At 32.6% G+C, this 25754-nt stretch overlaps 3 protein-coding genes and 1 long non-coding RNA gene across 6 annotated transcripts; 2 read left to right on the top strand and 2 right to left on the bottom strand.

Annotated features, from left to right (window-relative positions):
- Nucleotides 1-7157: 7157 nt before the first annotated feature.
- Nucleotides 7158-13810, bottom strand: LOC113511833 (cytochrome P450 302a1, mitochondrial). Of its 2 annotated transcripts, XM_031913471.2 has the most exons (8): nucleotides 13370-13804; nucleotides 12501-12732; nucleotides 10394-10578; nucleotides 9212-9413; nucleotides 8551-8710; nucleotides 8030-8278; nucleotides 7414-7620; nucleotides 7158-7318 (listed from the first exon to the last, which is right to left on the bottom strand). In XM_031913471.2, exons 1-8 carry the CDS (start codon nucleotides 13569-13571, stop codon nucleotides 7205-7207), a joined length of 1551 nt encoding a protein of 516 aa, XP_031769331.2. In that variant the 5' UTR covers nucleotides 13572-13804; the 3' UTR covers nucleotides 7158-7204. The 2 variants fall into 2 exon arrangements, with proteins under 2 accessions (XP_031769331.2, XP_031769333.2); XM_031913473.2 differs by lacking the exon at nucleotides 8030-8278 and having other exon boundaries at nucleotides 13370-13810.
- A 1921-nt stretch (nucleotides 13811-15731) lies between these two features.
- Nucleotides 15732-22633, bottom strand: LOC128200878 (uncharacterized). 2 transcript variants are annotated; one of them, XR_008252943.1, is made up of 3 exons: nucleotides 22486-22633; nucleotides 19011-19057; nucleotides 15732-16704 (listed from the first exon to the last, which is right to left on the bottom strand). It is a non-coding gene; the product is annotated as an uncharacterized LOC128200878 (long non-coding RNA). The 2 variants fall into 2 exon arrangements; XR_008252941.1 differs by having other exon boundaries at nucleotides 15732-16484.
- On the top strand, nucleotides 19383-21779 carry LOC113511594 (tRNA N6-adenosine threonylcarbamoyltransferase, mitochondrial-like). Its single transcript, XM_031913474.2, has one exon. It carries the CDS (start codon nucleotides 20544-20546, stop codon nucleotides 21771-21773), a length of 1230 nt encoding a protein of 409 aa, XP_031769334.1. The 5' UTR covers nucleotides 19383-20543; the 3' UTR covers nucleotides 21774-21779.
- Nucleotides 22634-24184: 1551 nt separating the features above from the next.
- LOC113511681 (uncharacterized) lies at nucleotides 24185-25284 on the top strand. Its single transcript, XM_026895362.3, has 2 exons — nucleotides 24185-24612; nucleotides 24705-25284. Exons 1-2 carry the CDS (start codon nucleotides 24392-24394, stop codon nucleotides 25066-25068), a joined length of 585 nt encoding a protein of 194 aa, XP_026751163.1. The 5' UTR covers nucleotides 24185-24391; the 3' UTR covers nucleotides 25069-25284.
- Nucleotides 25285-25754: the final 470 nt, after the last annotated feature.

Below are 25754 nucleotides of genomic sequence, written 5' to 3'. Positions count from 1 at the left end.
GACATCTCTGAAAGTACATATACGCCTTTTTAAGGACCCCGGCCTCACCTAGAAAATAATCTTAAATACAACAATGCAGCCTAGACAGATCTCTGCTAATACAATAGTTGAAATAAAAACTTGATAGAAGAAGGTAAAAAATCATCTAATTCTCTTCCATTATATTGCTTGAAGTGACTTCAATAAACAATATTGATGGATCGGAAACAATTTTTTGAATGTTATAAATGTAAATGATGGCACAAAAGGAAAATACCTAGATAATTAATAAATAATCTCTCACTTGTAAAAAACAAAAGCGAACGATAAATCAGAAGATTAATTCTTTTTTACATTACATATTATTAAAGCACCTACAATGTAAATATTTGTAGAGAGTTTAGAAGTATTCTAATGATTTTATTGTGTACCTACTTGCATATTTTTCTTGGTACACTTAATTGTTTTAGTAAAATAATGTATTGTTTCATTAAAACAATTATTATTTTTTCATACAAAGGAATACTTCGTACACAAAGGAAATTTATTACTTTTCTCTACCTCTCTCTCTCTCTACTCTCTTAGAAAATTAATGTGTATGCAGGTCGATACAATGCATCATTATAATTAATAGTCATATAATATATACTGGAATTTTTGGTGACTGAATTTCCAACGTAATTGTAACCTACATTCGTAGCTATCGTGTGCTAGCATTTTGCCCGCAACTTTGTACGCGTGGATTTCAATAATAAGAAAAAATAACTAATGAAATAGACTCCTTTTGTATGGCGCATTCAATATAAATCAGATTTTAAGTTGGACCTTCAGGAATACAATTTGAAAACCGTATCTAATTTGGTCATCATCATCATATCAGGCCTTAACCGTCCACTGCTGAACATAAGCCTTGGAAGGTTTTGCCAATGGCAATAGTTGACACGCTTGCCAGGCTTATAGTTATGATATCTACCTATTATGACTAATCCTATAACCCTACATTTTGTATCTCTACTCTTATGGCATAAATATTCCACTCTATGCACGAAATGCAATGAGTCTCCTTTCGTTATGCATACAGCAAAGGAATCTGGAGTATGTTCTTGCGTCTATTTTTTCAGATATTGTCAGACTTTTGTAGGAACTGGAATGTAAAATCCAAGTTTAATCATATAATCACTTCCTTTAGGTGAAATAAGGTTCATCGTAGGACTTTTTAATAGTAAATATAATTATTCTAATAATATTATAAATGTAAAAGTTTGTAAAGATGTTTGGATATTTAATACTCAATTACGCTCAAACAATTGAATGGATTTTAATGCATTGTAATTTGATATATAGAGGAGTGACACAGAAAATAGCTAATATGAATATAATATGACACTTTCATTTTGCAACGACAGAAATAATATGTAGTAAATATTATAATAAAAGATTTTTTTTTTATACAATTTAGAATGGCAAACAAGCTGACGGCCCACCTGATGGAAAGTAGTAACCGTTGCCTATAGACATGAGCAGTACCATGGACATAATAGAGTATACTGTTTCGCCCATGATACCCCCATGCGTTGCCATTCCTGAGGACTCAGGTGTTATTCCTCTGTACCCAGTAAATTCACGCCATATCCCACCCTTCAAACCGAAACACAGTTATGCAAACACAACTGCTTCACGGTTGAAACACGAATGGGACAGAGGTACCCAAGCAATCGACTTTTGTACAAAGTCTCCCTCTGGTAAACGGATAACGGACGGTAAAGTACGGATATGAATTAATTATTTGTTATTACGTACCTGAGCCTGGTATTTTAATAAATGCAATGAAGATATAGGTAACCTATTTAATTACATGAACGTGTTTCAATTATTGTATGTTCATTATTGGTTACCATTCTAATGGATTTTACCAGATTAACTAGTTTTTTTTAAGTAGTAAATTGAACTATATATTGTTGTAAAAAATATAATCCGCAATCAATCACCTGTATACATCTTCGACAAGCAACATGGTAAGAGAATAATTTAATTTTTTTTTTCTTTAATAACACCTTTTTATCATTATTTACATTTTACGTATTGAAAATATTAAAAAAAATTCATAATATATGTATGCTATCGTTTGGAATTAGGTATAGTTCGTCAATATATCTACAATTATGTAAACAATTCCATTTATTATCGTTGAGTACTGAACGCGAAATTTCATATATTACTTATTTGATAAAGATCACAACGAATGTAGTCGAAAGTCCCGAATTCTTAAGTAAAATAGCAATAAATATTCCTAACAAATCATCTAGACATTACATTTCACATGCCTGTCGTTTCTACAAATTATCAACAAAAGGCGTTTCTGTGGTAAGCTTGTAATATTTACAATAAATTATTGGTGTTATCACATATAGATCATCCATTTAATGCTAATACGACTACGGCGACAAGAATTTTGAGTCGAGGATTTTTCATATAAAAATTGAATTAGCCTATTTTGCCTCTAAACATATATGTGATGACAAGCCTAATTTTGTTCTTGTATCCTTGTTATATATGTATTTTTAATGTTAGCTTTTAAGCATGATATAATTTTCTTTTTTTAATATTATTTTATAAACATATGTACATACAGTATCTTTTTGAAACTCACGAACATAACCTTCGTTCCAATAATACTCTCCAATTATCTTTCCCCTCTCACCGTACTGGTTACGCTTCAAACTCTTCTCCTACATTCTTCACGACTCTGGAACGCGCTTCCTGATGCCATTAAGAGACTACCGACTAAACCATCTTTCAAAAAAAGCGTTCACGCTCGCTTTTTATCTTTATCCGAGCAGTAAGTGCTTTATATTATTCCCAAATTCGTGTATAAAATAGTATATATCATATATGTGTAAGTATATTTGTTATTCGTATATATTTATTCGTTTATATATGTAATTTTAGTATGTATGTATGTCAATAATTAGTAGTACCGCATTCGAGTATTCTGATACTTCCCTATGGTTGACTGGGAGAGAATGCTTTTAGCATTAAGTCCGCCATGTACACATATTTGTACTAATGAATAAATAAATAAATAAAATATGTATATATACTTGCCTTTACTGTTGCCCATCTCATGCGTTTATTTATATTCCTTAACTATGCAGGAAGGCCTATTATTGGTTATCTGTTTCTTTTTATAATTTATATTTACTATTATTGTAGGAAAAATTGTTGGTCTTTCAAATACTTAAATAAATAATAAAATTAACATGCGTTGACACAGGAGTAAAATCCAACGTTTGCAGTAAGAATTATACAAATGTGTTTCAAAATTGGTAAAAGCATCACGCAACATATTCACAAAAAGAATAGGCGGATTTTTTTAAGTAACTAAAATTACACTTGCCCATGCCCTATTACATCCTGTGCTTGATTATGCTGACTATGCTGCTATCTAGATCTCATTAAAAATTAACTAAATAAACTTAAACGACTTCAAAATATCTATGTCAGGTTTATATTTGGATTACGTAATTATTACCATATTTCTCACTTCCGTTTACAACTCAAGTGGCTCCTAATTCACCTTCACCTTTGCTTGCATATTATTTTCTTTATTCTTTTTAATCCTGTTTCTTCTTACCATCTCTAAGAACGAATAGTATATCCCGGTGATGTCTAGAATCATGGATTACACAGTGCTGAAAACATCCGCCTTAAAACTCCTCTCATAGCTCTTCGTTTTACTCTAAACCCTTTTCTGTGTACGCCGTACGACTATGGAATATAACCATCCAAAAATAACCATCCTCATTACGTAGCGCCCAGTCATTAGCCACCTTCAAGAACTAGGTTTTATTTTGATTATTTGGTTAGGTAACATATTATAACCATTTTTATACATATGAACAAATATTTTAAATAATCTGATTTATCTTTATTTTCAGGCACAAATAGAGTCACTTCTTTTCCTTTTAGGATTAAGTATTGTGATATCATATGCAGAATCATTCGTACCAACAAAAACATCACCAGGATACGAGGTACCATCTGAAATAATCATCGCCAAGCGAAAACAAGATACTGATAAAATAATTGAATTTTCTGGCCCATCAGAACGTCTACCTTTTATCACTAACTTCATTCAGAAGGGAACTAATGTATTTTTTAAACCACAATTTCTACTCTCTCCAACAATCATCCCACCACCAACACTGATTAACTGTAACCAATCACAACTTGTGCCTGTTTTACCTGTACCTCATGTTCCGGAGCATATTGTAATTGAGGAACCTGTAAAAATAGTGGAGACAACGTTAAATGAAAATAAAAAGTTACATGAAAATAATGAATTATACGAAAATAATAAATTAGACACATATGTGAACGAAGTAATAGAGATTAGGCCCGTAGCAGTACCATCAAGTCCATTTTATAGTGCACCTCCTTCTGTCAAAATTGCTCAAGAACCCGTCATCAAAATAGAAGATAAACCAATACATATTCCGGAAGCCCCCATATTAACACCTTTACCTTTACCGGAAATGCCTATTGTTGTTCCAGAATATAATATACCTGTAGAAATTCCTACTGCACCGATATTGCCTGTTATTAAACCGGAAGTAAATTTTGTTGTGGAGCCCGACGTGCCTGAATACCCTTCAGTTCCTGAAATTGTTATACCTATCCCAGAAGCACCTGAATTACCTCCACTAACAGTTCCCAAACTTCCACTTCCAGTTATTGTGGAAAAACCTTTTCAAGTACCATGTGTACAACCTGTTAGTACAATTTCAGAAGAACAATCAGAAAAAAATCATGAACTAATTGAAATATTGAAGATTCCCGTTGCCTCCGTCACCAAAGTAGAAGATAAACCGATACACATTCCAGAAGCGCCTATATTAACACCACTACCATTACCTGAAGTTCCTATTGCTGTTCCCGAATTCAATGTTCCTGTAGCAATTCCTGCTGCTCCGATATTGCCTGTTATTAAACCGGAAGTAAATTTTGTTGTGGAACCCGTCGTACCTGAATACCCTTCAGTTCCCGAAATTGTTGTACCTATTCCAGAAGCACCTGAATTACCTGCACTAACAGTTCCTAAACTTCCACTTCCAATTATTGTGGAAAAACCATTTCAAGTACCATGTGTACAACCTGTTAGTGCAATTTCAGAAGAACAATCAGAAGAAAATCATGAACTAATTGAAATATCGAAGATTCCCGTTGGTTCCGTCACCAAAGTAGAAGATAAACCGGTACACATTCCAGAAGCGCCTATATTAACACCACTACCATTACCTGAAGTTCCTATTGCTGTTCCCGAATTCAATGTTCCTGTAGCAATTCCTGCTGCTCCGATATTGCCTGTTATTAAACCAGAAGTAAATTTTGTTGTGGAACCCGTTGTACCTGAATATTCTTCAGTTCCCGAAATTGTTGTACCTATTCCAGAAGCACCTGAATTACCTCCACTAACAGTTCCTAAACTTCCACTTCCAGTTATTGTGGAAAAACCTTTTCAAGTACCATGTGTACAACCTGTTAGTGCAATTTCAGAAGAACAATCAGAAGAAAATCATGAACTAATTGAAATATCGAAGATTCCCGTTGCCTCCGTCACCAAAGTAGAAGATAAACCGGTACACATTCCAGAAGCGCCTATATTAACACCACTACCTATACCGGAAGTTCCTATCGCTGTTCCCGAATTCAATGTTCCTGTAGAAATTCCTGCTGCTCCGATATTGCCTGTTATTAAACCGGAAGTAAATTTTGTTGTGGAAACCGTCGTACCTGAATATCCTTCAGTTCCCGAAATTGTTGTACCTATTCCAGAAGCACCTGAATTACCTCCACTAACAGTTCCTAAACTTCCACTTCCAGTTATTGTGGAAAAACCTTTTCAAGTACCATGTGTACAACCTGTTAGTGCAATTTCAGAAGAACAATCAGAAGAAAATCATGAACTAATTGAAATATCGAAGATTCCCGTTGGTTCCGTCACCAAAGTAGAAGATAAACCGGTACACATTCCAGAAGCGCCTATATTAACACCACTACCTTTACCGGGAGTTCCTATCGCTGTTCCCGAATTCAATGTTCCTGTAGAAATTCCTGCTGCTCCGATATTGCCTGTTATTAAACCGGAAGTAAATTTTGTTGTGGAAACCGTCGTACCTGAATATCCTTCAGTTCCCGAAATTGTTGTACCTATTCCAGAAGCACCTGAATTACCTCCAATAACAGTTCCTAAACTTCCACATCCTGTTATTGTGGAAAAACCATTTCAAGTACCATGTGTACAATCTGTTAGTGAAATTTCACAAGAACAATCAGAAGAGAACCATGAACTAATTGAAATATCGAAAATTCCCGTTGCTCCTAAATTACCACCTTTAACATTGCCTGAGCTTCCCATTCCTGTGACAATTCAAAATCCAACATTGCCTGAAACTGTGGTAGTGGAATCTGTTGAAACTAACGTATTGCCAAATGTTCACGAACATACCATAATTGAGAAAACGCCTATAATTCCAGCGGCCCCGGTAATACCACCTTATGTACCAATTCCCGTACCCGCATTCGTTGAGGAAACCCAACATATTTCACAAGGTTCAGAAATAACATCGCAGCCAGTTGTTGAAATTCACGAATATGTAAAGCCTTCAGTAATACCAGAAGCTCCTGTATTGCCAGTTAATCCTATACTCAAACCTCCTGCTCCAATCTTTATTGAAGAACTACCATCAATTATATCTCAAGAAAATATAGGAACTATTAAACCTGTAGACATTCCCACTGCTCCAATATTACCTCCTTCATCTGATTTTGTTAAAGAATCTGTAGAGGTACCACATGTTTCTAAGGCGTCAAAATTACTATTAGATTTATTATCTCTCAAAAAACAATTTTTATCTTCATTTTTATCAAAATTATTTGTCCATCATTCATCTTCGATTAATAATAAGGCTTTATCATTCCCAACAGAATGCGTTCAAAATATTGTTGCAGAAAGAGTCTTACCTAATATTTTAAACGAACACAATTTTAAAGTAATACAAAACGTACCCGCTATACCAGTTCCTTCTCCATATCTACAATCCTTACGGCACCCATTTTTCTAGGTAAACGATCTAAAGGCTTTAAAGGAAACATGTAAATATAAACTCTTATTAAAAAAAGTTGTTTTATTATTTTAATACTATAAGGATACCAAAATTGCTGTTTACATAGATCTTTTGATAAATGATAATGCTACAGGTTGATCGGGCTTATTAATTAAATAAGTTCGTACACCGAGCTCTCCTCCATTCCACTTTATTTCAAATTCACGTATTACCTGAAATAAAGTAATATAAATTCATGTTATATATGATTATAATAAAATATTACAAATAAATATTTTGCATAAAAAATAAACACATGATTACTTACCCTAATCAACGTGATGCATATGTTTTGTTCCGCTAGTCTTCTTGCAATACATGACCTGGGGCCAAACCCAAAAGGCAAGCTTAGAAAAGGATGTAAGTTTTCATAATTTGATGATGCCCGCAGCCATCGCTCTGGTTTAAAGGCCAGAGGATCTTTTACGAATAGAGGTAAACGAGACGCTAACATGTTCTGCGTTACAACGACTGTCTGCAAATTAAACAGATCGTATTTAATACCTATAGTCTCTGATATGCAATATTACAAATGAACAATTAATTTATTGAATTAAATTAATTATTACTTTAATTTAAAAACTGTATGTATCTATTATTTATTATTATTATCATGGTTATATTCTTTTTAAGTTATATTGAAATAGACTATATATATATATGTGTATATATATATATATATATATATATATATATATATATATATATATATATATATATATATATATATATATATATATATATATATAATTCGGATTTATGTATTTTTACCACAAGAAGAGCATCATAGTGTATTCTATGATATTTATTTACTATATTTCTATTAGTTTCGTCAAAAGAAGAAATATTAAATTAATAAGTGGAAAATAAAGTATTACACTCACTCCTTTTGGAATCAAATAATCTCTTATTATAATATCTTTTTGTAGTAAGCGACCTACACCTATAGCTACAGGATTTAGTCTCAGGCTCTCTTTTATAACACTCCGAACGTAATTCATTTTGGATAGTATTTCTGGAGTTATATCTGAATTTTTTTCCGGAAGAAACGATACAATTTCCTTATACATTTTTTCTTGACAATCCGGATTTAGTGATATGTGATATAAGGCAAAACTTGTCGTATATGCGGTCTAGAAAAAAAGAGTAAAGACTGTAAAAACACCAAAATTGAATGTATAAAAAAGCAGTATTCACAACGTAATCCATACTAATATTATAAATGTGATAATGAATTTGTTTGTTTGTTCCTTTATAACGCCTTAACCGATTGCGATAAAATTTGGTTTACACGTATTATATGAAATGGAAAAGGACACAGACTACCTTTATCCCAATCACTAAAAGTATCCTGGTCACAAGGACAAAGTCACGAGTAAATAGCTAGTATCAAATAAAATCTTACCGTATCTATAGCTGCCATTAAAATGTCAACCATCATACCAACTATGTCTTTTATATCCACATTTGGTTGCAGAAGAAAAGACGCTAAAAGCGATTGATCCGAATCGGTTTTGTTCTCTTCGAAAAATTTTATCCTTTTTAGTAATATTTCAATCGATATTCTGTGAAAATGAAATAATTTAACAATAGGTACGATTGCAGTTGTAGACAGCTACCTAATATTTATTTATTTATTCTTTATTGCACAATAAAACTTTGTACAAGTGGCGAGCTTAATGCATTCTCTACCAGCTAACCATTAAGTAAAAACAGAAAGCATATGAAGGGTAGATGTGGTGAAAAATATGTGACATAATTATAGCAACATACTGAAATAATTATACATAATAATACATAAGAAATACACATATAACACATGAATACATACACACATACATATACATATATACACACATACATATATATACATACATACACATATATATACACATACACATACATACATACATAAAAACTATGGTAAACATTATGAAATATAGTAACTATTGAGTAACCTGTAACTAGAGCTGGTTTTGTTGACTCAACAAGTAATTAAAAAGACTTCTTTTAAAAATATGCTTATTAGGTGCTCTGGTAAAATTTAATGGTATTTTAATACATACTTCCCTAAATAATCTTGGGATTCTACCAGTTTCTTATACAGTGGTGTCTTAAAAAATTTCCAAAGAAATCCTTTGTCGAGTTTCATAATACCACTATTCGATCCAAACGCAGCTGCTATAGTTTTGCTACTCCGAGAATTAGAATTTTGTTCGCTTTGTGAAAAGCTTTGAAATCGTTCATTGAAAGCTACCACTCCAATAACTGTAAATTATAATTAAATATCATTAATTATTTATTTATTATTAATCAGATTAGATTACTCAGGTATGGGTGAATATTTTAAATTTCGTAACTTGTACTGCGCGCATAGAATAGGTACATTAAATTTATAAAAAAAATATTTCATATTCGTCATTCTAATTCATTAATATCCTCGTTGCATGATGGAATTTATACCAGCGGGCCATTATTTTATTTATTTATGTGCAAATAGCACATTAAACAGATAACATTCATTATAAACACAATAATAAATATTTATAAAAATCATAATCCAAAAATATCGGGACATGTTACACAGCACCATCTAGTCCCAAATTAAGCAAAGCTTGCACTATAGGTATTAGAGAACAGACAGAAATACTTTTTTTTATAAATTGATACATATTATACCTACATAAAGGTCATCCAGACCAATACAAACAGATATTACGAATATATTAATTGCGTGGGGATCGAACCGTCAACCATCGGAAGGTGAGACACCAAAATCGTTGATATGCATATATTGCTCATCATATCAGCATTTTACTGTCCGCTACTGTTCATAAACCTTACCTTTGGAGGGTTTTGCCAGTAATTGTCATGCTTGGCAGGCGGATTGACAACCACAGATAGGCTTTGGAAATACTTAAGAGGCACGCTACTACACATCCCTCGCCCTACCTTAGTCGCCTTTTAAGACACCCACAGGAAAGGAAGAGGTGACCAAGACCACGCGGCAAACTCACCGTATTCCGTATCCGTATGGCGGGATTACCATTTCATTATCATCCATAAAAAAAACTCTTATTCATATAAACGTCAAGCGTCTCATAAACTTATTTTAGCTTTTGAAGTGTTTTATCTTATTCCACTGTTCTAAATTATCAATATGAAAGAAAGAAACAAAACACTGTAATAGCTAAAATAGGTTTATAGTAAGTTTACTTTTTATAAATAAGAGGGTAAGTGTTACCCACTTTCTAAGTTTAGTCTATTTAAATAGAACAAAAAATCTTCGTGCGCTGACAGTTTCTTTTCTTTTATCCAGTGTACAAATTCTTTAACAACACAGTCCGTAGTCTTCACATGACTTTTAACACTTTCTGGTCCAGTGAAATTTTTTTGAAACGTGCTTCTAAGACGCCACCAGTCTGGTCCATTTCTAAAAAAATAAAATATTGTAGATAATAATAAAATAACGATATATAAATTATAGGATAAAACGTTACGGTTTAATTTCAATAAGTATTGACAAATACTTATAGAAACAACACAATTATAAATATTTCTATTTTAAAAATAATCACTTCAAACATATTACCAAACTTTATAGATTCTTAATTTAATACTAATAAACCCAAGTTAAGAAATGAAATGACAATCAAATATAACTTGCACTAACTGTAGCAAGCTAATTTAGTTATCGAGTTACGTACAGTCACATGTATTTAACAATATATTAATTAAGTACGTACAGGATAGAAAAAAATATCACACTTCATTAATTATAAAAGCTATATACGAAAGTACAAAACTATTTGAGCATCTTTAAAAGTACATTACTATCTTAAATAATAGAAGATTGTGTTCCACAAAAAAGACTGATTTCAATTGGGTCAAAACCAATTATTTTGATTTAAAAACTAATAACTGAACATATTATGATAAAATTTCTATGGGACCAATCTGTAATTATTGCTATTTATCTCTGTCTGTATCTGTTTAGAACTAACAGATTTATAAGGTAACAAATATAAAAAAAAAACAATGGAATTGAGAACCTTCTTTTAGAAGTTGATTGAAAATAGATAAATCTGACTGAGGTCTTATAAGTAGGTATTTTTGGTAATCTATTATCTCTTAATTAAAAATCTTTACTGAAAATCGTCGTGAGGACTAACGAAAAGCATTTTGTACAGTTCATCAGCTTTAAATAACGTCATTATTGGGTATTTACAACTTACAAAAAGCAAAGAGTATGAAGATACGACTCGTATAAGTATTCTATTTAATTATTGGTCCCTGTTATTTAATCATTCATTTATTAATTAATTTTATCCGTGACTTCGTCCTCGTGACCGGGATATATTTACTGACTAGAACACAAAATTACCTGTGTCCTTTTCCATTCCATATAGTACATATATACCCAAATTTCATACTGATCGATTAAGCTGTTAAGGCTCTATGTTTTTTTTTTATAAAACTTAGAATGGCAAACAAGCTGATGGCCCACCTGATGGAAAGTGGTAACCGTCGCCTATAGACATGAGCAGTACCATGGACATAACAGAGTATACTTTTTCGCCCATGATACCCCCCATGCGTTGCCATTCCTGAGGACTCAGTTGTTATTCCTCTGTACCCTGTAAATTCACGCCATATCTCACTCTTCAAACCGAAACACAGCCATGCAAATGCAACTGCTTTACAGTTGAAACACGAAAGGGACAGAAGTATCCAAGCAAACGACTTTTGTACAGTCTCCCTCTGTAACAAACATACTCGCTTTCGTATTTATTAGTAATGATTTCGTTATTAATGCACACTTAAGGGAGAATTGAATATAAATAAACAGAATACCAATCATTTTCCTAGATAGTTACTAGATTCTATAAAAAATATTTTTTCTTTGCGATACAGAATCCGAAATAAATAATCGAGTGATGACCTCCTATGCATTGCAGGAAATCAGTGGATACAGCTAGCTCAGCACCATTCCTTACGGCAATCTATTGAGGAGGCCAATGTTCAGCAGTGGACAGATAATGGCTGAAATGATAATGATAAATGTGGCATACAGAAACTATTCTTATATAGTATTCTACCTATACTAGTTTTTATTTGTAAAATTAATTATCCTCGACAAAAGCTAAAATGTCCTGTACATTTCTCCATTCCAAAAGTCATAAAATTAATCAATAGTCATAAAATTTACTATACATTTACATGAATAGTAAATTTTATGACAATTGCTCGAGCCGTTAAGACGCTAAATGATATCAAACAAACTCACTTTCATATTTATATCATTCATTACAAATTTAAAAACTAAAGCTAATATTAAAATAATAACAATATTACGTGGAAAGCAGCCCGCCTGTATTGTAAAGGTGCGGTTTATTGACACGATAATGCTGCATTGCAACATGACTCCTCCTGGCGGGATAGCGGTGATCTTGTCGAAATACGGCTTCGATGTCATCTGGCTCAAACACGTGAAGCACATTTACACCTGGCTCTTCCCGCACTAACGTACCATACCGTTTCCAGTTCAGCCATGCATTCTTATCCAATGCTTCTGCATCATAATCGCCTGTAAACGGCACCCATGATTGTTAAAAATAGCACTTCTTTTGCTAGCAATATACCCGGCATCTAGTCGTCCCCCACATGATATCTACTGGAAAACAATATGATTATTCCATGGCGATTTGTTAATATGGACTAACCTACTTCATCATCTCCTATCATATACCCCACATACTGATGCACAAATGGAGTTACCAATAAATTATCATTAAAAAAACCTACTTACCGGCCTCAAAGGTCGTGAGTTTGAATATAGACGACAGCAAAAACTTTGTATAAAAAATTTTGTATGTCAATTTTAATTTCCGGCTAACTTTCCGGGAAAAGGAAACGCCGTTAACAAACTAAAACAATCTAGAGGTAATGGTATCCGCGCTACCCTCCATGTTGATTTTAAATATGCTTGGCAAAATATGTAGGTAGGTCGAATTTTACATTATCTATAATGACCTCTGATAGCCCCATCAAAAATTATAATTGTTATTCGCCAGACTTTTTGAGACTATTATGTGACACGTCGTCAAATCTAAACCGATTTTCACAATTCCTATATATCGTCAAGTCTTAAAGCTTAATAAAAAAAATATAAACTATAACAAAAAGCAATAAAATAATCAAGATTAAATAACTATTGTACTTACCTATAAAAGGTAGATATTTGTACAAAGTACCTATCAGCGGATAACTTTTAGGTCCTGGAATTTCATCGAATTTTTTAAGACCAGAATCCCCATTATTATCTTTAGATGGCTGATCACTTATTTTTTTTAATCTTAATTTAATATTAACACATTTTTTATTTAACAAGGCGTTATTTATTTTAGTTTGCACAAATTTAAACATGTTATAAAAGTTAAGCGTGAAATAAGTCAGCCACGTAGGAATCGTAACATAAAACTGAGGTTCGTATTACTTTTAAAACGTTGCTCTCTTTAAAATATTATGCACATAATAAGTTTAGCTAAAGCAAAAGGAATTGAAAAAATAACTCAGGTCAACCGTTGGCTTGACTTTCCTATTGCCAGTCTAAAGCGCATCATAAAAAATACCTGAATATATAATATGTAAAGTTATTAATAGCTATATTTTTTTAATAATATATAATATTTTGCTTACTTATTTCATTACCTTAAGTATGATTTTTCAAAAGTACCGAAAGACGTAGATATTTCTTAATTTCAAATTAAAAACCTAAATACAAAACTTCAAGCATATATAAATAGTAACTCTGTGGTTTGAACTCGATTTACATTCCCGTAGAAGCTCTAAATTAATTAAATTTAAATATAAGTGTAAAGCAAAATAATTTGTACCTCACATTTTCTATAAATAATATATCTCTCTACCTAACGTGTAACATTTTTTTAACAGTAAACCAGTGTAGTTTTCAATTATGGTCGAAAATGTGAGAAAATAAATTGTTGCCTTATCTTTGAAGTTTTTAATGCGAAAATTCTGAAATAATTATAGTTCATAAAGGTATAAGTGAATATTATAAGAATAAAGAAAAAACAAACTTAGTTATACGGTTCAATTTTTAACCACAATTATGACCCAAAAGCATAATAATCGATAATAATATCTACTAGGTATCTATTTAGTAAGAAAAATATAACAAAGGCAATTTTATCCCATAATTATATATTTATGTATACGATCGTAAAACAAAGCCAAATCTTTTTGTAATATAGATAAAAAACATATTACGCCTACTCCGTATAAATAATTGGAATAAGAGTAGGAAGAAGAATTATATATTGATGTACGGAACCCTCGGCGTGTGAAGTCACGTAACCAGTTTTTTTTTTAATTATTTCCGTTTGCTTACCGGTTAGTGAAGCAAATATTTATACTTACATTATGAGAAAATTGTAGAATGGGCTTTAGAAAAAATTTCGCAGTTGTCACATTATTTTTTATAATATTGATTAGCATATATACCTAAGACATAGAGTAAACATAGTTTCCAAAGACGATCGCATGGACTTCGACTTGAGAGTTCTCTCCTTTAGACACCATAGTGATTAATTCCTAACAAATTCGTCACGATGGATCTTATATAACTGACTTAATTTCGCCCTCACCGTTTCATCCACAAAGCAAGTAATCACATGATTTCAACCTCCACTGGTTTTTTTTTTCATTTGATAACATGGTAACCCTGCCTACGCGGGGGAAAGGGATTATTAGTAATGGAGACAGAATCCCATTGCTAGCAATATACCCAACCAGGTCGACCTCCTCGCGGTTCCCCCTGGGAACTATCATGGTTAATTCCTGATGAATTCATCATGATAGGCTAACTGGTCTGTTTTCATTCTTATCTATCACCCTTCACTGGTGCTCCGCCAGCGTATTACGTTAGCGCAAGCGGGGTTACCATTTCATTTTCACCCATCAAAAAAAATATAAAGTATATAGATTGGCAATGAAAGAGAAAATATAATAACCTGTACGTTAGAGCAAAAGAGACAATAGGATAATAATTAACATAACATAAGCTCGAAGCTGTTTCGGCGGGAGTATGAACAAAATAATTTCTAATTATTTTTACGTGTTGAAATTAAATTAGTTTTAAATGAATATAATTAATTGGAATTAAATGTGCTTTACCTGAATGTAATATAAATAACAGTGAAAACACAATTTCATATTTTACGTATTAATATGCTTGAAACATTTCACTTATTTAAATACAATATTTACAACCATAACAAATATTTTATATATGAATCGACAGAGAAAATTATCACAATTAAACCTATTAATATTTTCAAGGCTCAAATATGCAAATTAAAATAATAACAAATACGTGAATATGTACAAATTTTAACTTAAATTCCTTAGAAATTGTCAATAGGCGCCAAATTGCTCTAATCGATTATATCAATTGAGTTGACACAGGCAATAGGCTGTTACATGCAGTTATATGCAGCTATAATAATTCTATATAAATTTTAAAAAATAAAAATAATTTTTGAATGATGCTAAATTATACCATCGTTGATCAATTGTAATACAAGATTTTAATTTTATTCTTATTTCAACTTTCTACCAAATCTTCTTCTTCTATATTATGACATAAACATGGTTTTAAAAAAAATATATCGACAGAATTAGCTATTTATAACTTGACAAGGAATGTAATTGACAACATAGATAGTAAAAATAAAACTGTAGTACATTTCTTTGACATAAAAAAAGCATTTGACTATGTATATAAAGTACTTTTAAGCAAACTGTACTTCTATGGAATTCGAGGGCCAGCCTATAGTTGGTTAGAAAGTTATTTGGTGAATAGATATCAACATGTTGAAATTATTCATCTGGATGAAAAATCAGTGTTAACATTTTATAAATCAAATAGTAAGCACAATGGCTACGGTGTACCTCAGGGATGTATTTTGGGGCCTTTATTATTTTTTTCTTATATAAATGATTTACCTAAGGTTACAAAACATTAATGAGTATTATCGCAGATGACATTTCTGTTACTATTACATGTGACTCAGAGAACTTGGAAAGCTTTGAAGATGACATTAACCTAACAGTTAGTTCCATCACACAATGGCTTAAAGAAAAATATTTTACTTTGAATCTTGATAAAACCGGATATATTCAATTTAGAAAAAAAGGTGAAACAACTTGGACTAAATATAAAATATAACAGCGAAGCATTAAGCCATTTCATGAAATCTCATTTCTTGGAGCCAAAATGGATTATCATTGCAACTGGAAAGCCCAAATAGATAAGGTCTGAAATAAAATAAATAAATGTGTATACTTCCTTAAAAGATTAAGTAAAACTACTGATGAGAAAACAACTCTGATAGCATATCACGGATATGTAACCTCACCATTGCGATATGGCTTAATAGTATGGGGTAATTCCACTGACATTAATAAGGCTTTCTTGGTACAGAAGAAATGTCCTCGTGTTCTTTGCGAGCTTCCACCATGGAAGTCTTGCCGACCACTATTTAAAAAATATAAAATTATCTACTAACTGGCATGTATATTTATGAAGCAGCTGTATTTGTTAGAAAAAATTTAAACAGCTTTATTACTGCCAAAGAACGTTACCCGCGAAATAGAAGAAATCCAAATAGGGTAGTATTAAATAGAATTCCTAAGACTACGATTTATCAAAAAAAAAATTATATTAGGTCCTTACATATGAAATTAGCGTTTTGCCGTACTGACCATTTTGATCTGAAATATCTCCTCTTTGGTTAAGAACTCCAAATTCAAATGTATAATAAATTAGTAATTAATTCATTCATTCATTTAGCGGGTACATTTGAGTTTTGAAAACAGCTATTCATTTGTTTTTTCCTCATAATTTTTTTCATTGGCATCACTTATTACCGCACAATGGAAAATATGAAACATCGGTATATTTACGAGTACAAGTCTACCGTGGCACCAGTGCTACAGAAACAGCTTGAAGGATTAATGATGTATACGGCGATGGTGGTGCAAAAGAAAGCACGGTACGTTTTTGGTTTTAACGTTTTCGTTCTAGAAATTTCCACTTTCAGAACCAACCCCGTGGACGGCCGGAGACCAAATAGTAGGAAATGAAGAATTAAAGGCTATTGTGGAAGCGGATCTATCACAACACTTGAGGGATAGCTGCAGGCTTCGGGGTAAGTAATAAAACTGTATTAATCCACTTGAAGCAAATCGAGAAAGTAAAAAAACTTGAACGATGGGTATCTCATAAATTCAGTGAATCAAACTTGCAAACACGCGTTAACTGATGTGTGACCAATACAATAATGAAGGGATTTTAAATCTAATCTTTATTTGTGATGAAAAATGGATACTGTATGATAATCGGAAGCGCTTGTCGCAATGGCTGAACCCTGAAGACCCAGCCAAATCCTGCCCTAAACGAAAATTGACTTAGAAAAAGTTACTTGTGAGTATTTGATGGACTAGCGCCGGTGCCGTTCACTACAAATCTTTCTAAAATCTGAACAAACGATTACGGTAGATATCAATTGTCAGTAACTGCAAACTATGAGGGAAGAACTAGCTGCTAAACAACCGAGATTGGTCAATCACTCTAGGCCACTGCTGCTTCACGACAACGCAAGACCACACACTGCACAACAAACAACCACTAAGTTAGATGAGCTACAATTAGAATGTCTGCGACATCCGCCGTACTCTCCGGACCTTGCTCCAAAACATTACCATTTTTTCCGGAATTTGGACAACGTCTTACAAGGAACAAAATTCAACTCCGATGCGATTGTCCAAACCGCCTTCAAAGAGTTTATTGATTCTCAACCCCATGGTTTTTTTAATAAAGAGATCAATGAACTACCTATGAGATGGCGAAAGTGTAAAGATAACAACGGTGCATACTTTGATTAATTAAATATATTTTACAAAAAAAATCACTTTATATTCCTCCCGTACAAAACGCCAATTTCATATGTAAGAACCTAATATAAAGACACTGAGACAATTCAAGAGCACACTGTACAAATGGCTTTTAGACAAGTGTTATTACTCAATTAAGGACATAAAATAATTCCATTTTATAAGCACATACATAATGTTTTGTCATTAGTATTTAAAAAAAATTACCATAAATATTAAACTTTTGCATGCCATTGTTTTGGCAAAACACGCCTGTTCCTAAAATGTTATTACTACCAACTGTATACCGTGTTTTTCAGCAAAGAAATTACATTTTGAATCGCACCCAACAATATATTTTACATGTTACTCTATATTGTCAATTTAAAAATAAGTAAATTTTTGTCTTTCTCGATTTGGCGCATCATTTTCGATTAAATTAAAGATGTCAAGTTAGTATTTTAATTAATTAATTTTTGGATTTCGAAAGAATAAATATTTTTTTTTAATACGAATGGCACATAAGCAGACGAAAAAACATTCACCTATGGAAGTACAACACCTTACTCTTTGAGAATGGCAATCTATTCATACATTGATCGTGGCAAAACCAGTTATTTTGATTTAAAAACCAAATTACTGGAACGATTATTCTAAAATTTCTATGGGACTATATGAGTACATAAAAAAATGTATTTCTGAACTGATTTATAAATAATGACAAACGATAACAATGACAAACAAAACAAATAATAAGATATTGCTAGCAATATCTTAATCTGTCAAAACGACCTTCACGTGAAAACAATTGTAATTAGTTCTTGTTGAATTCATTACAATGGACCAACTAATCTACTTTCACAGTTATGCGGATGACAGCACTGGGGATGACCGTTATATGAGTCATACCAATGTTCCTCGTTCCATTGTGGAGGACAATCGTGAACAGCTTGTGTCTGAAATTGAGAAAACGTTAGATGGAGTCTCTGATTGAAGACGACAAAACTTAGTCTAGTCTAACCCAGTTAAAATACAAGCTTGCGCGTTCACCGCTAAAAAAAACATTTGTTGGGACTACACAATCTCAGGGTATGTCTCTTAACATTGGGATCCTTGGTGTCGACATCTCTAGTGATGTGTACAGTTCCGTGAATACCTCGAAGATAAGGTGAAGCTGGTATCCAAAAAACTCGATGTGCTTAATAGAGCGAAGCATTAGTTTACTACTAATGCTTCGCTCTATTGATTTGCTCTACAAATCGCAAATCTAGTTAGTGTGAAAACCTAAATACCATCCCGAACCCTTCGACTCAGTGCAATGACGAGCTGTGAGAATTGTGGACGATCCCAAGCTTACAAGCGGTATCAAACTCTTAAATCTTAGGAGAGATTTTGCCTCACTATGTATATTCTATCACTTGTACAACGGATTGTGCTCAGAGGAATTATTCAATATGATGCCCACAGTCACTTTCTACCATCGTACGGCTCGCCATCAACAGGGAGTTCATTCTCATGTTCTACAGCCTCAATGGTCGCATACTGCGCGGTTTCAGAGATGCTTCCTTCCACAAATACTCAGGTTATGGAATGAGCTCCCTGCCAAGGTTTTCCAAAGAGTCTATAGCATGGGGTTCTTCAAAAGGGGAGTAAAGAGGTTTCTTCAGGATCGGCAACGCACGCGTAATACCTCTGGTATTGCAGGTGTTCATAGGCGATGGTAACCACTTACCATCAGGTGGGCCGTATGCTTGTTTGCCACCTCAGTGGTATAAAAAAATCTATCATCACACACTTGTTCCACAACGATGTATATCGATAGCACAGGTAAAATTACCCTTAAAATATGATATATAGTGGTAGAGCACTGATAAGAGACAATGAAAAAACTCCACTCTGACCTGACTTCGTCCTCACCTATTATTCTTCGCTGGTATCCCAATTCCACGTTCTATTTACCTATTATTATACTTAAAAAATAATTCAACCCCACCAATACGATATTAATATAGGTTATATAATTTATCTAGTAGTATTTAAATGACAATTCAATTTTTGTTATTGGTACATATATTGATTATATTACTGATAAAATAAAATAAAAAATTGACTCAAATTTGTAAATACGTAAAAATGAACGAAAGCATATCAATTTGGGTAAAAAATAAAAAATCGAATCTGGCAACCCTATTTGTCAGTGTAATATTGTGCTGTTTCTGTTTTGTGGTTATGTCATGTTGCAGTGTCTTGTAATGTTTAAATTTATAAAATCTTTCTAGTCGTATTATTTATATTTATATTTTTTATAAATAATAAGTTATTTTTTTAAGTTCTAGAATTGGAATTCTTTATTAAAATACTTATGTGTATAATTATTTAATTTTTATGATTTTTGTTGAAATTTAAAGTCCTTAAAGTAGAAAAAGAAAATTGGAATAAGAAATGAATTTAATATCTAAAAAGTGTAATAATATTTATAAAAATACAGAAATATTTTTGAAAAGTATCTCCCGTTATAAAAAGTATTCAACACACAAAATTCTTGGTATAGAAACATCATGTGATGATACTGGTTGTGCAGTAATCAATGACAAATGTGAATTGTTATCAGAATCATTATATTCACAGCATCTAATACACTTACGACATGGTGGTATTATACCAGATGTAGCTCAAGATTTACACAGATATAACATTGAACCAATCGTTTCTGGTACTTTGCAAAAAGCAAAATTGACTATGTCAGATATATCAGCAATAGCAGTGACACTAAAACCTGGGTTGCCTCTAAGTCTTGCTATTGGAATGAAGTATGCTAAACATTTGGCTCGTCGACATAATAAACCAATAATACCTGTTCACCATATGGAAGCTCATGCATTGGTAGCTAGAATGCAATACAATATACGATTTCCCTTTTTAGTATTGTTAATTTCTGGGGGGCATTGTTTACTAGCAGTAGTACAAGATATTAATAAGTTTAAACTACTAGGAGAAAGTATTGACTGTGCTCCTGGGGAAATTTTTGATAAAGTTGCACGAAGAATGAAATTAAAAAATGTGCCTGAATATTCAAAGATCTCAGGAGGACAAGCGGTGGAATTAGCTGCAGCTAAAGCAACTAATCCAAATATGTTTAAACTTCCTTTACCATTAGCAGAATATAAGGATTGCAATTTCAGTTTTAATGGCTTAAAAACCTCTGTTTTACTTCATCACCATAGAAAAGAGGTTGAACATAAAATTGTAGCTGATGAATTGATACCAGAAGTAAATGATTTATGTGCGGCCATGTTGATGGCTACATCTAAACATTTGGTGCATAGAACACAAAGAGCTATGGAATTTTGTCACAAAAGAAATCTCATTAGTGAGGACAATAAACTACTGGTAGTGTCTGGTGGCGTAGCATGTAATGACTACATATTTAATGCTCTATCAATATTATGTAATGAAACAAATTATAAAATATTTAGGCCATCACATAAGTTATGTACAGATAATGGTGTAATGATAGCATGGAATGGTTTAGAAAAATGGAAACGAAACATAGACATAGTTACTAATCTTGATTCACTGGACATAGAAGCAGTTAGCCCGCTGGGTCAAAATCTTATTTCAAATGTTAAGGATGCAAGAATTGCAACAAAATTATTAAAAATTAAACTATGATCTTATTTTAATGAGTTTAAGTTAAATTACTGTACCCTCACCCACTACTCATGCCGACCATATGCATAGCACTGAAACACCCATTTGCATTACACAACAATTAAAAAAAAATTAATTACAGTAAAGACAACTGAGAATAAATTTTTGGATAGTAAATGCTTATCATATTCTATGAAGATTAGAAATACTAGGACAATTTTTTTTTAATGAATGATAATGGAATGGTAACCCCGCCTGCGCTAACGGTATACGCTGGCGGGGCACCAATGAGGGATGATAGATGAAAATGAAAAGGTAGGTCAGTTAGCACATCCTAATGAATACACATTGAATTTAGCACGATGCTTTCCAGAAGGGACCACAGGGAGGTCGACCTGTTAAGGAATATTGTTAGCAATGGGACTGATAATCCGCATTACTAACAGCCCTTCCCCGCCCCCACCCCCAAATATCAGGACAATTACATTTCCATTTTTAATACCGAAGTTTAAATTTCTAAGGAAAAGATAAAAAAAGCATTTGAGAAGACTGTTATGTCCATGGTACTGCTTATATCTATAGACGATGGTTACCACTTTCTATCAGGTGGGCCGTCAGCTTGTTTGACATTTTATGTTGTATAAAAAAAACTACAAATGTACATTAATAAACCCCTCATTACAGTTTCTGATTTATCGATTTAAACTTATTAACGAAGATAAATCATACATACATGTTTCGGTACTTGTACAGTTATATATTCTTTATTGCACTAAAACATACAGTAACAACAATAAGTTAATAACAATGTTAGTAAAGGCGAACTTCTCTCTAAAAAAGATTTCTTCCAGTCAACCTAATACAGTGGCATAGTAGTGAGTCGGCAGTAGTAGTGCAAAACAGAAAATAAATATTTACATAAATTACATATCATTATATGTGTGTGTGTATGTGCGTATGTGTGTTGCGTGTGCGTGTGTGTGTTTCTGTAGCCGTTCCAACTTATTTAATTGTTTCTCTGTGACATCCAGATAACATACGTCAGCATAATCCAGAAGAGGTAGTAATAAAGCTTGGGTGAGTGTGATTTTCATTTCAATGGGCAAAAATTTCTGAAAACGTTTGAGCGAGTGAAAAGAATAGTATAGTCTCCTACTTACTCCATTGATATGCTCACTCCAGGATAAGTTACTATCGAACATGATTCCAATTTTTTGGCACTTCTAGCATACGGAATCGGAGATTTCTCATGTGCACTATATCTCCAATGCCTTCCTATTATTACTGCCTGAGATTTACGGAGGTTGACTAGAAGTCCGTGGGATTTTGCCCAATTGGATATTTTATTTAAATCTTGGTTTATACGATCAATAGCCTCAGAGATGTCACAGAGTTCAAAGTGTTGGTATAGTTGCAAATCATCTGCATAGAGATGGTAGGGAGAAGAAATGTCTTGAGTAATAGCATTAATAAATACTGAGAAAAAAAGCGGGAAGAGAACGCCGCCTTGTGGGACCCCAGGTGCAACCTCACACCAATCTGAGTATACCTCATCATAGCGTACGCATTGCAATCGGCCCTGAAGATATGAATTTAACCAATTGATTACAGGTGAAAATATGTTAAGAGATGAAAGGATACTTAAAGGAATGTCATAGTCAACAGAATTAAAGGAACTGCTGAAGTTCAATAGAACAAGGAGTATGAGGGAGTGGTTGTCCATAGCCCAGCGTATATTATCTATTACTTTTACAAGTGCACTAACTGTGCTGTGACCAGGATGGAAACCAGATTGATAAGGATTCAGCAAATTATGGCCTGACAAATAAACGGATAGTTGCTTGCGCACAATATGCTCCAATACTTTAGATAAGGTGGGAAGTATTGAGATAGGTCTCAGGTCAAAAATACGTATACGTATGTTAATATCACAGATAAAAAAAAAATTAAACAATTTTTGTGAAAAAAATTGTTATTTTACAACGTTGCTGCGTCAGTTCTATTCTGTTGTGGATTTGGATTTATAAATCGATCAAAAAGTTTTAATTAATTTGAAACTAAATCTCCTGTAATTGAAAACAAATCAATGTTTTTGTTCAAAATTTGTAACTAACCTAGCAACACTAATTTGACAGCTCAGATAATTTTCTCTACAATAGAACGAAATCCGAGTCACTTTAAATAAAAAAAAAAACTTGTATAAAATCCATACACTATCAATAACATCATAATGAGTTTATCAATTCTAGGAATTTAAAGATTTACTTTAAAGTAGCTGAATCCTTTTATAGTATTTAGTTATTGATTTTGTGATATAAATATTTTGAATAAAGGGTAATTATAAATACTTGTATAAACTATGAAATTTGAATGTTCATTTTTATAACGTTGATACATCTAAGTGGTTACATAGATTTATTTTCTAGTTGTATCGATATGAAAGTAGTGCCGACTCTTAACTTATGTCTTGTTTGTGCTGATAGTCTATTCTATTGCATTGATAAAAAAATTGTAGGTTTATATACCTACTATAAATCGTAACACTTGCCAAATAATGTGTAACAAGGTAATTGGACGTAAATAAGCACTAAACCAGGGCACTGTAATTATTGATACAAGCCTATCTCAGGAATGAAACCATGGAGTACCTAGACAGGATTTATCGCAGTGTAAGAGGACAAATCTGCAACTTACCGGTTTCGCTACCAAAAACCATTGAATATGTTAATAAATCCGTGAACAAAGTTAGATTGCCTCCTTTCACAAAGGACAATGTCTTGTACTATTATTTACCTTTGCAAGGTCTAGTTAGTTACACAACTTTATCCATCAGTGTTATGAATCCTCATTTGATGGTCAGGTAAGGTTTAGGTTGATTGTGACATGAAATAAAACATTTTATTTAGCATTTTAAAGTTCTAAGTAAACTAATAACTATGTACAAAATTACAGGTTGTTCCCAAGGCGTGATATTACTGATGTATTATTTTTAACTGCTGGTGGAGGTGCCGGGCTTTGGTTATGGGCCAGACCACATATAGCAGCTGCTGCTCCAGCTCGAAGATTCTCTTGGGCATTCCTGGGAGGTTGCTTGTGGCCTCTAGGTTCCATTTTTTTGTGGGCCATTTTGAGAAGCTCTGTTGGTCAAAGACCTATTATTGGCACAATATTAGGAGTAACTACAGGTGCCATGCTTACAAATATTGCTTTAGATTATTTTCATTATGTAGAACTCATGTTTTGTGGAGAGGTCCACCTTCCAGAGGAAACATATACTCCTAATAGTGATGATGAAAAATATGACATTGATATTTAAATTTATATTTTATACACAGTATTTTTGTAAATTATAAAATTGCAAAACAATACAAATTTGTTTATGGACATAATTTGTAATCTGGTAGTCTAAGGAAACAGTATTTATATATGAATGTGGTGAAATCAAATTAATTTATTGCACTTAGTAACTTTGTTATGTTGTGACTTATCTAGTCTTTTCACTGACCGCTTCGAATAAATTATTAAAATAAAATTTGTTTCATTTTATTTAAATTTATGCCAGATTGTAATGCAGGTAGAGAAAACAAAAAGTAGGCCTCTTTGTTTTCTCTACCTGCAGGGGACAACACAAGTTTGTGCTCCTTATGTTTCTGTTATGACCCAGCATAGGTAGCGCAAGGGGGATTACCATTCCATTATCACCCATTAAAAAATAAAACCCAGCATAGGTATTTCAGATCAATGTAGCACAAAAATTACAAGGTACAGATGAATAGCACCATGTCAGGAATAGTGATGCATGAAGGATATTGTAAATCTCATAGTGTATTCTATAATGTCCATAGTTCTCTATAAGTCTCCATTTTTGATCCAGTGTGTTGTTAGTTTTTTAACATAAGTTGCATTAAAAAGATCTTGAGATTACATTCTAGCTATCTAAATATCTAAGCCAAACAAAATAATAGACATATTTGGCATAATTTTACATTACGCCAAATTTAC

This window comes from Galleria mellonella, unplaced genomic scaffold (genome assembly GCF_026898425.1).
Source record: "Galleria mellonella isolate WM207_F2 unplaced genomic scaffold, CSIRO_AGI_GalMel_v1 utg117, whole genome shotgun sequence".
In the NCBI taxonomy this organism is placed as follows: Eukaryota; Metazoa; Arthropoda; class Insecta; order Lepidoptera; family Pyralidae; genus Galleria; species Galleria mellonella.
The sequence above is the reverse complement of the archived record's forward strand: the minus strand, read 5'-3'. Positions and strand labels throughout refer to the sequence as shown.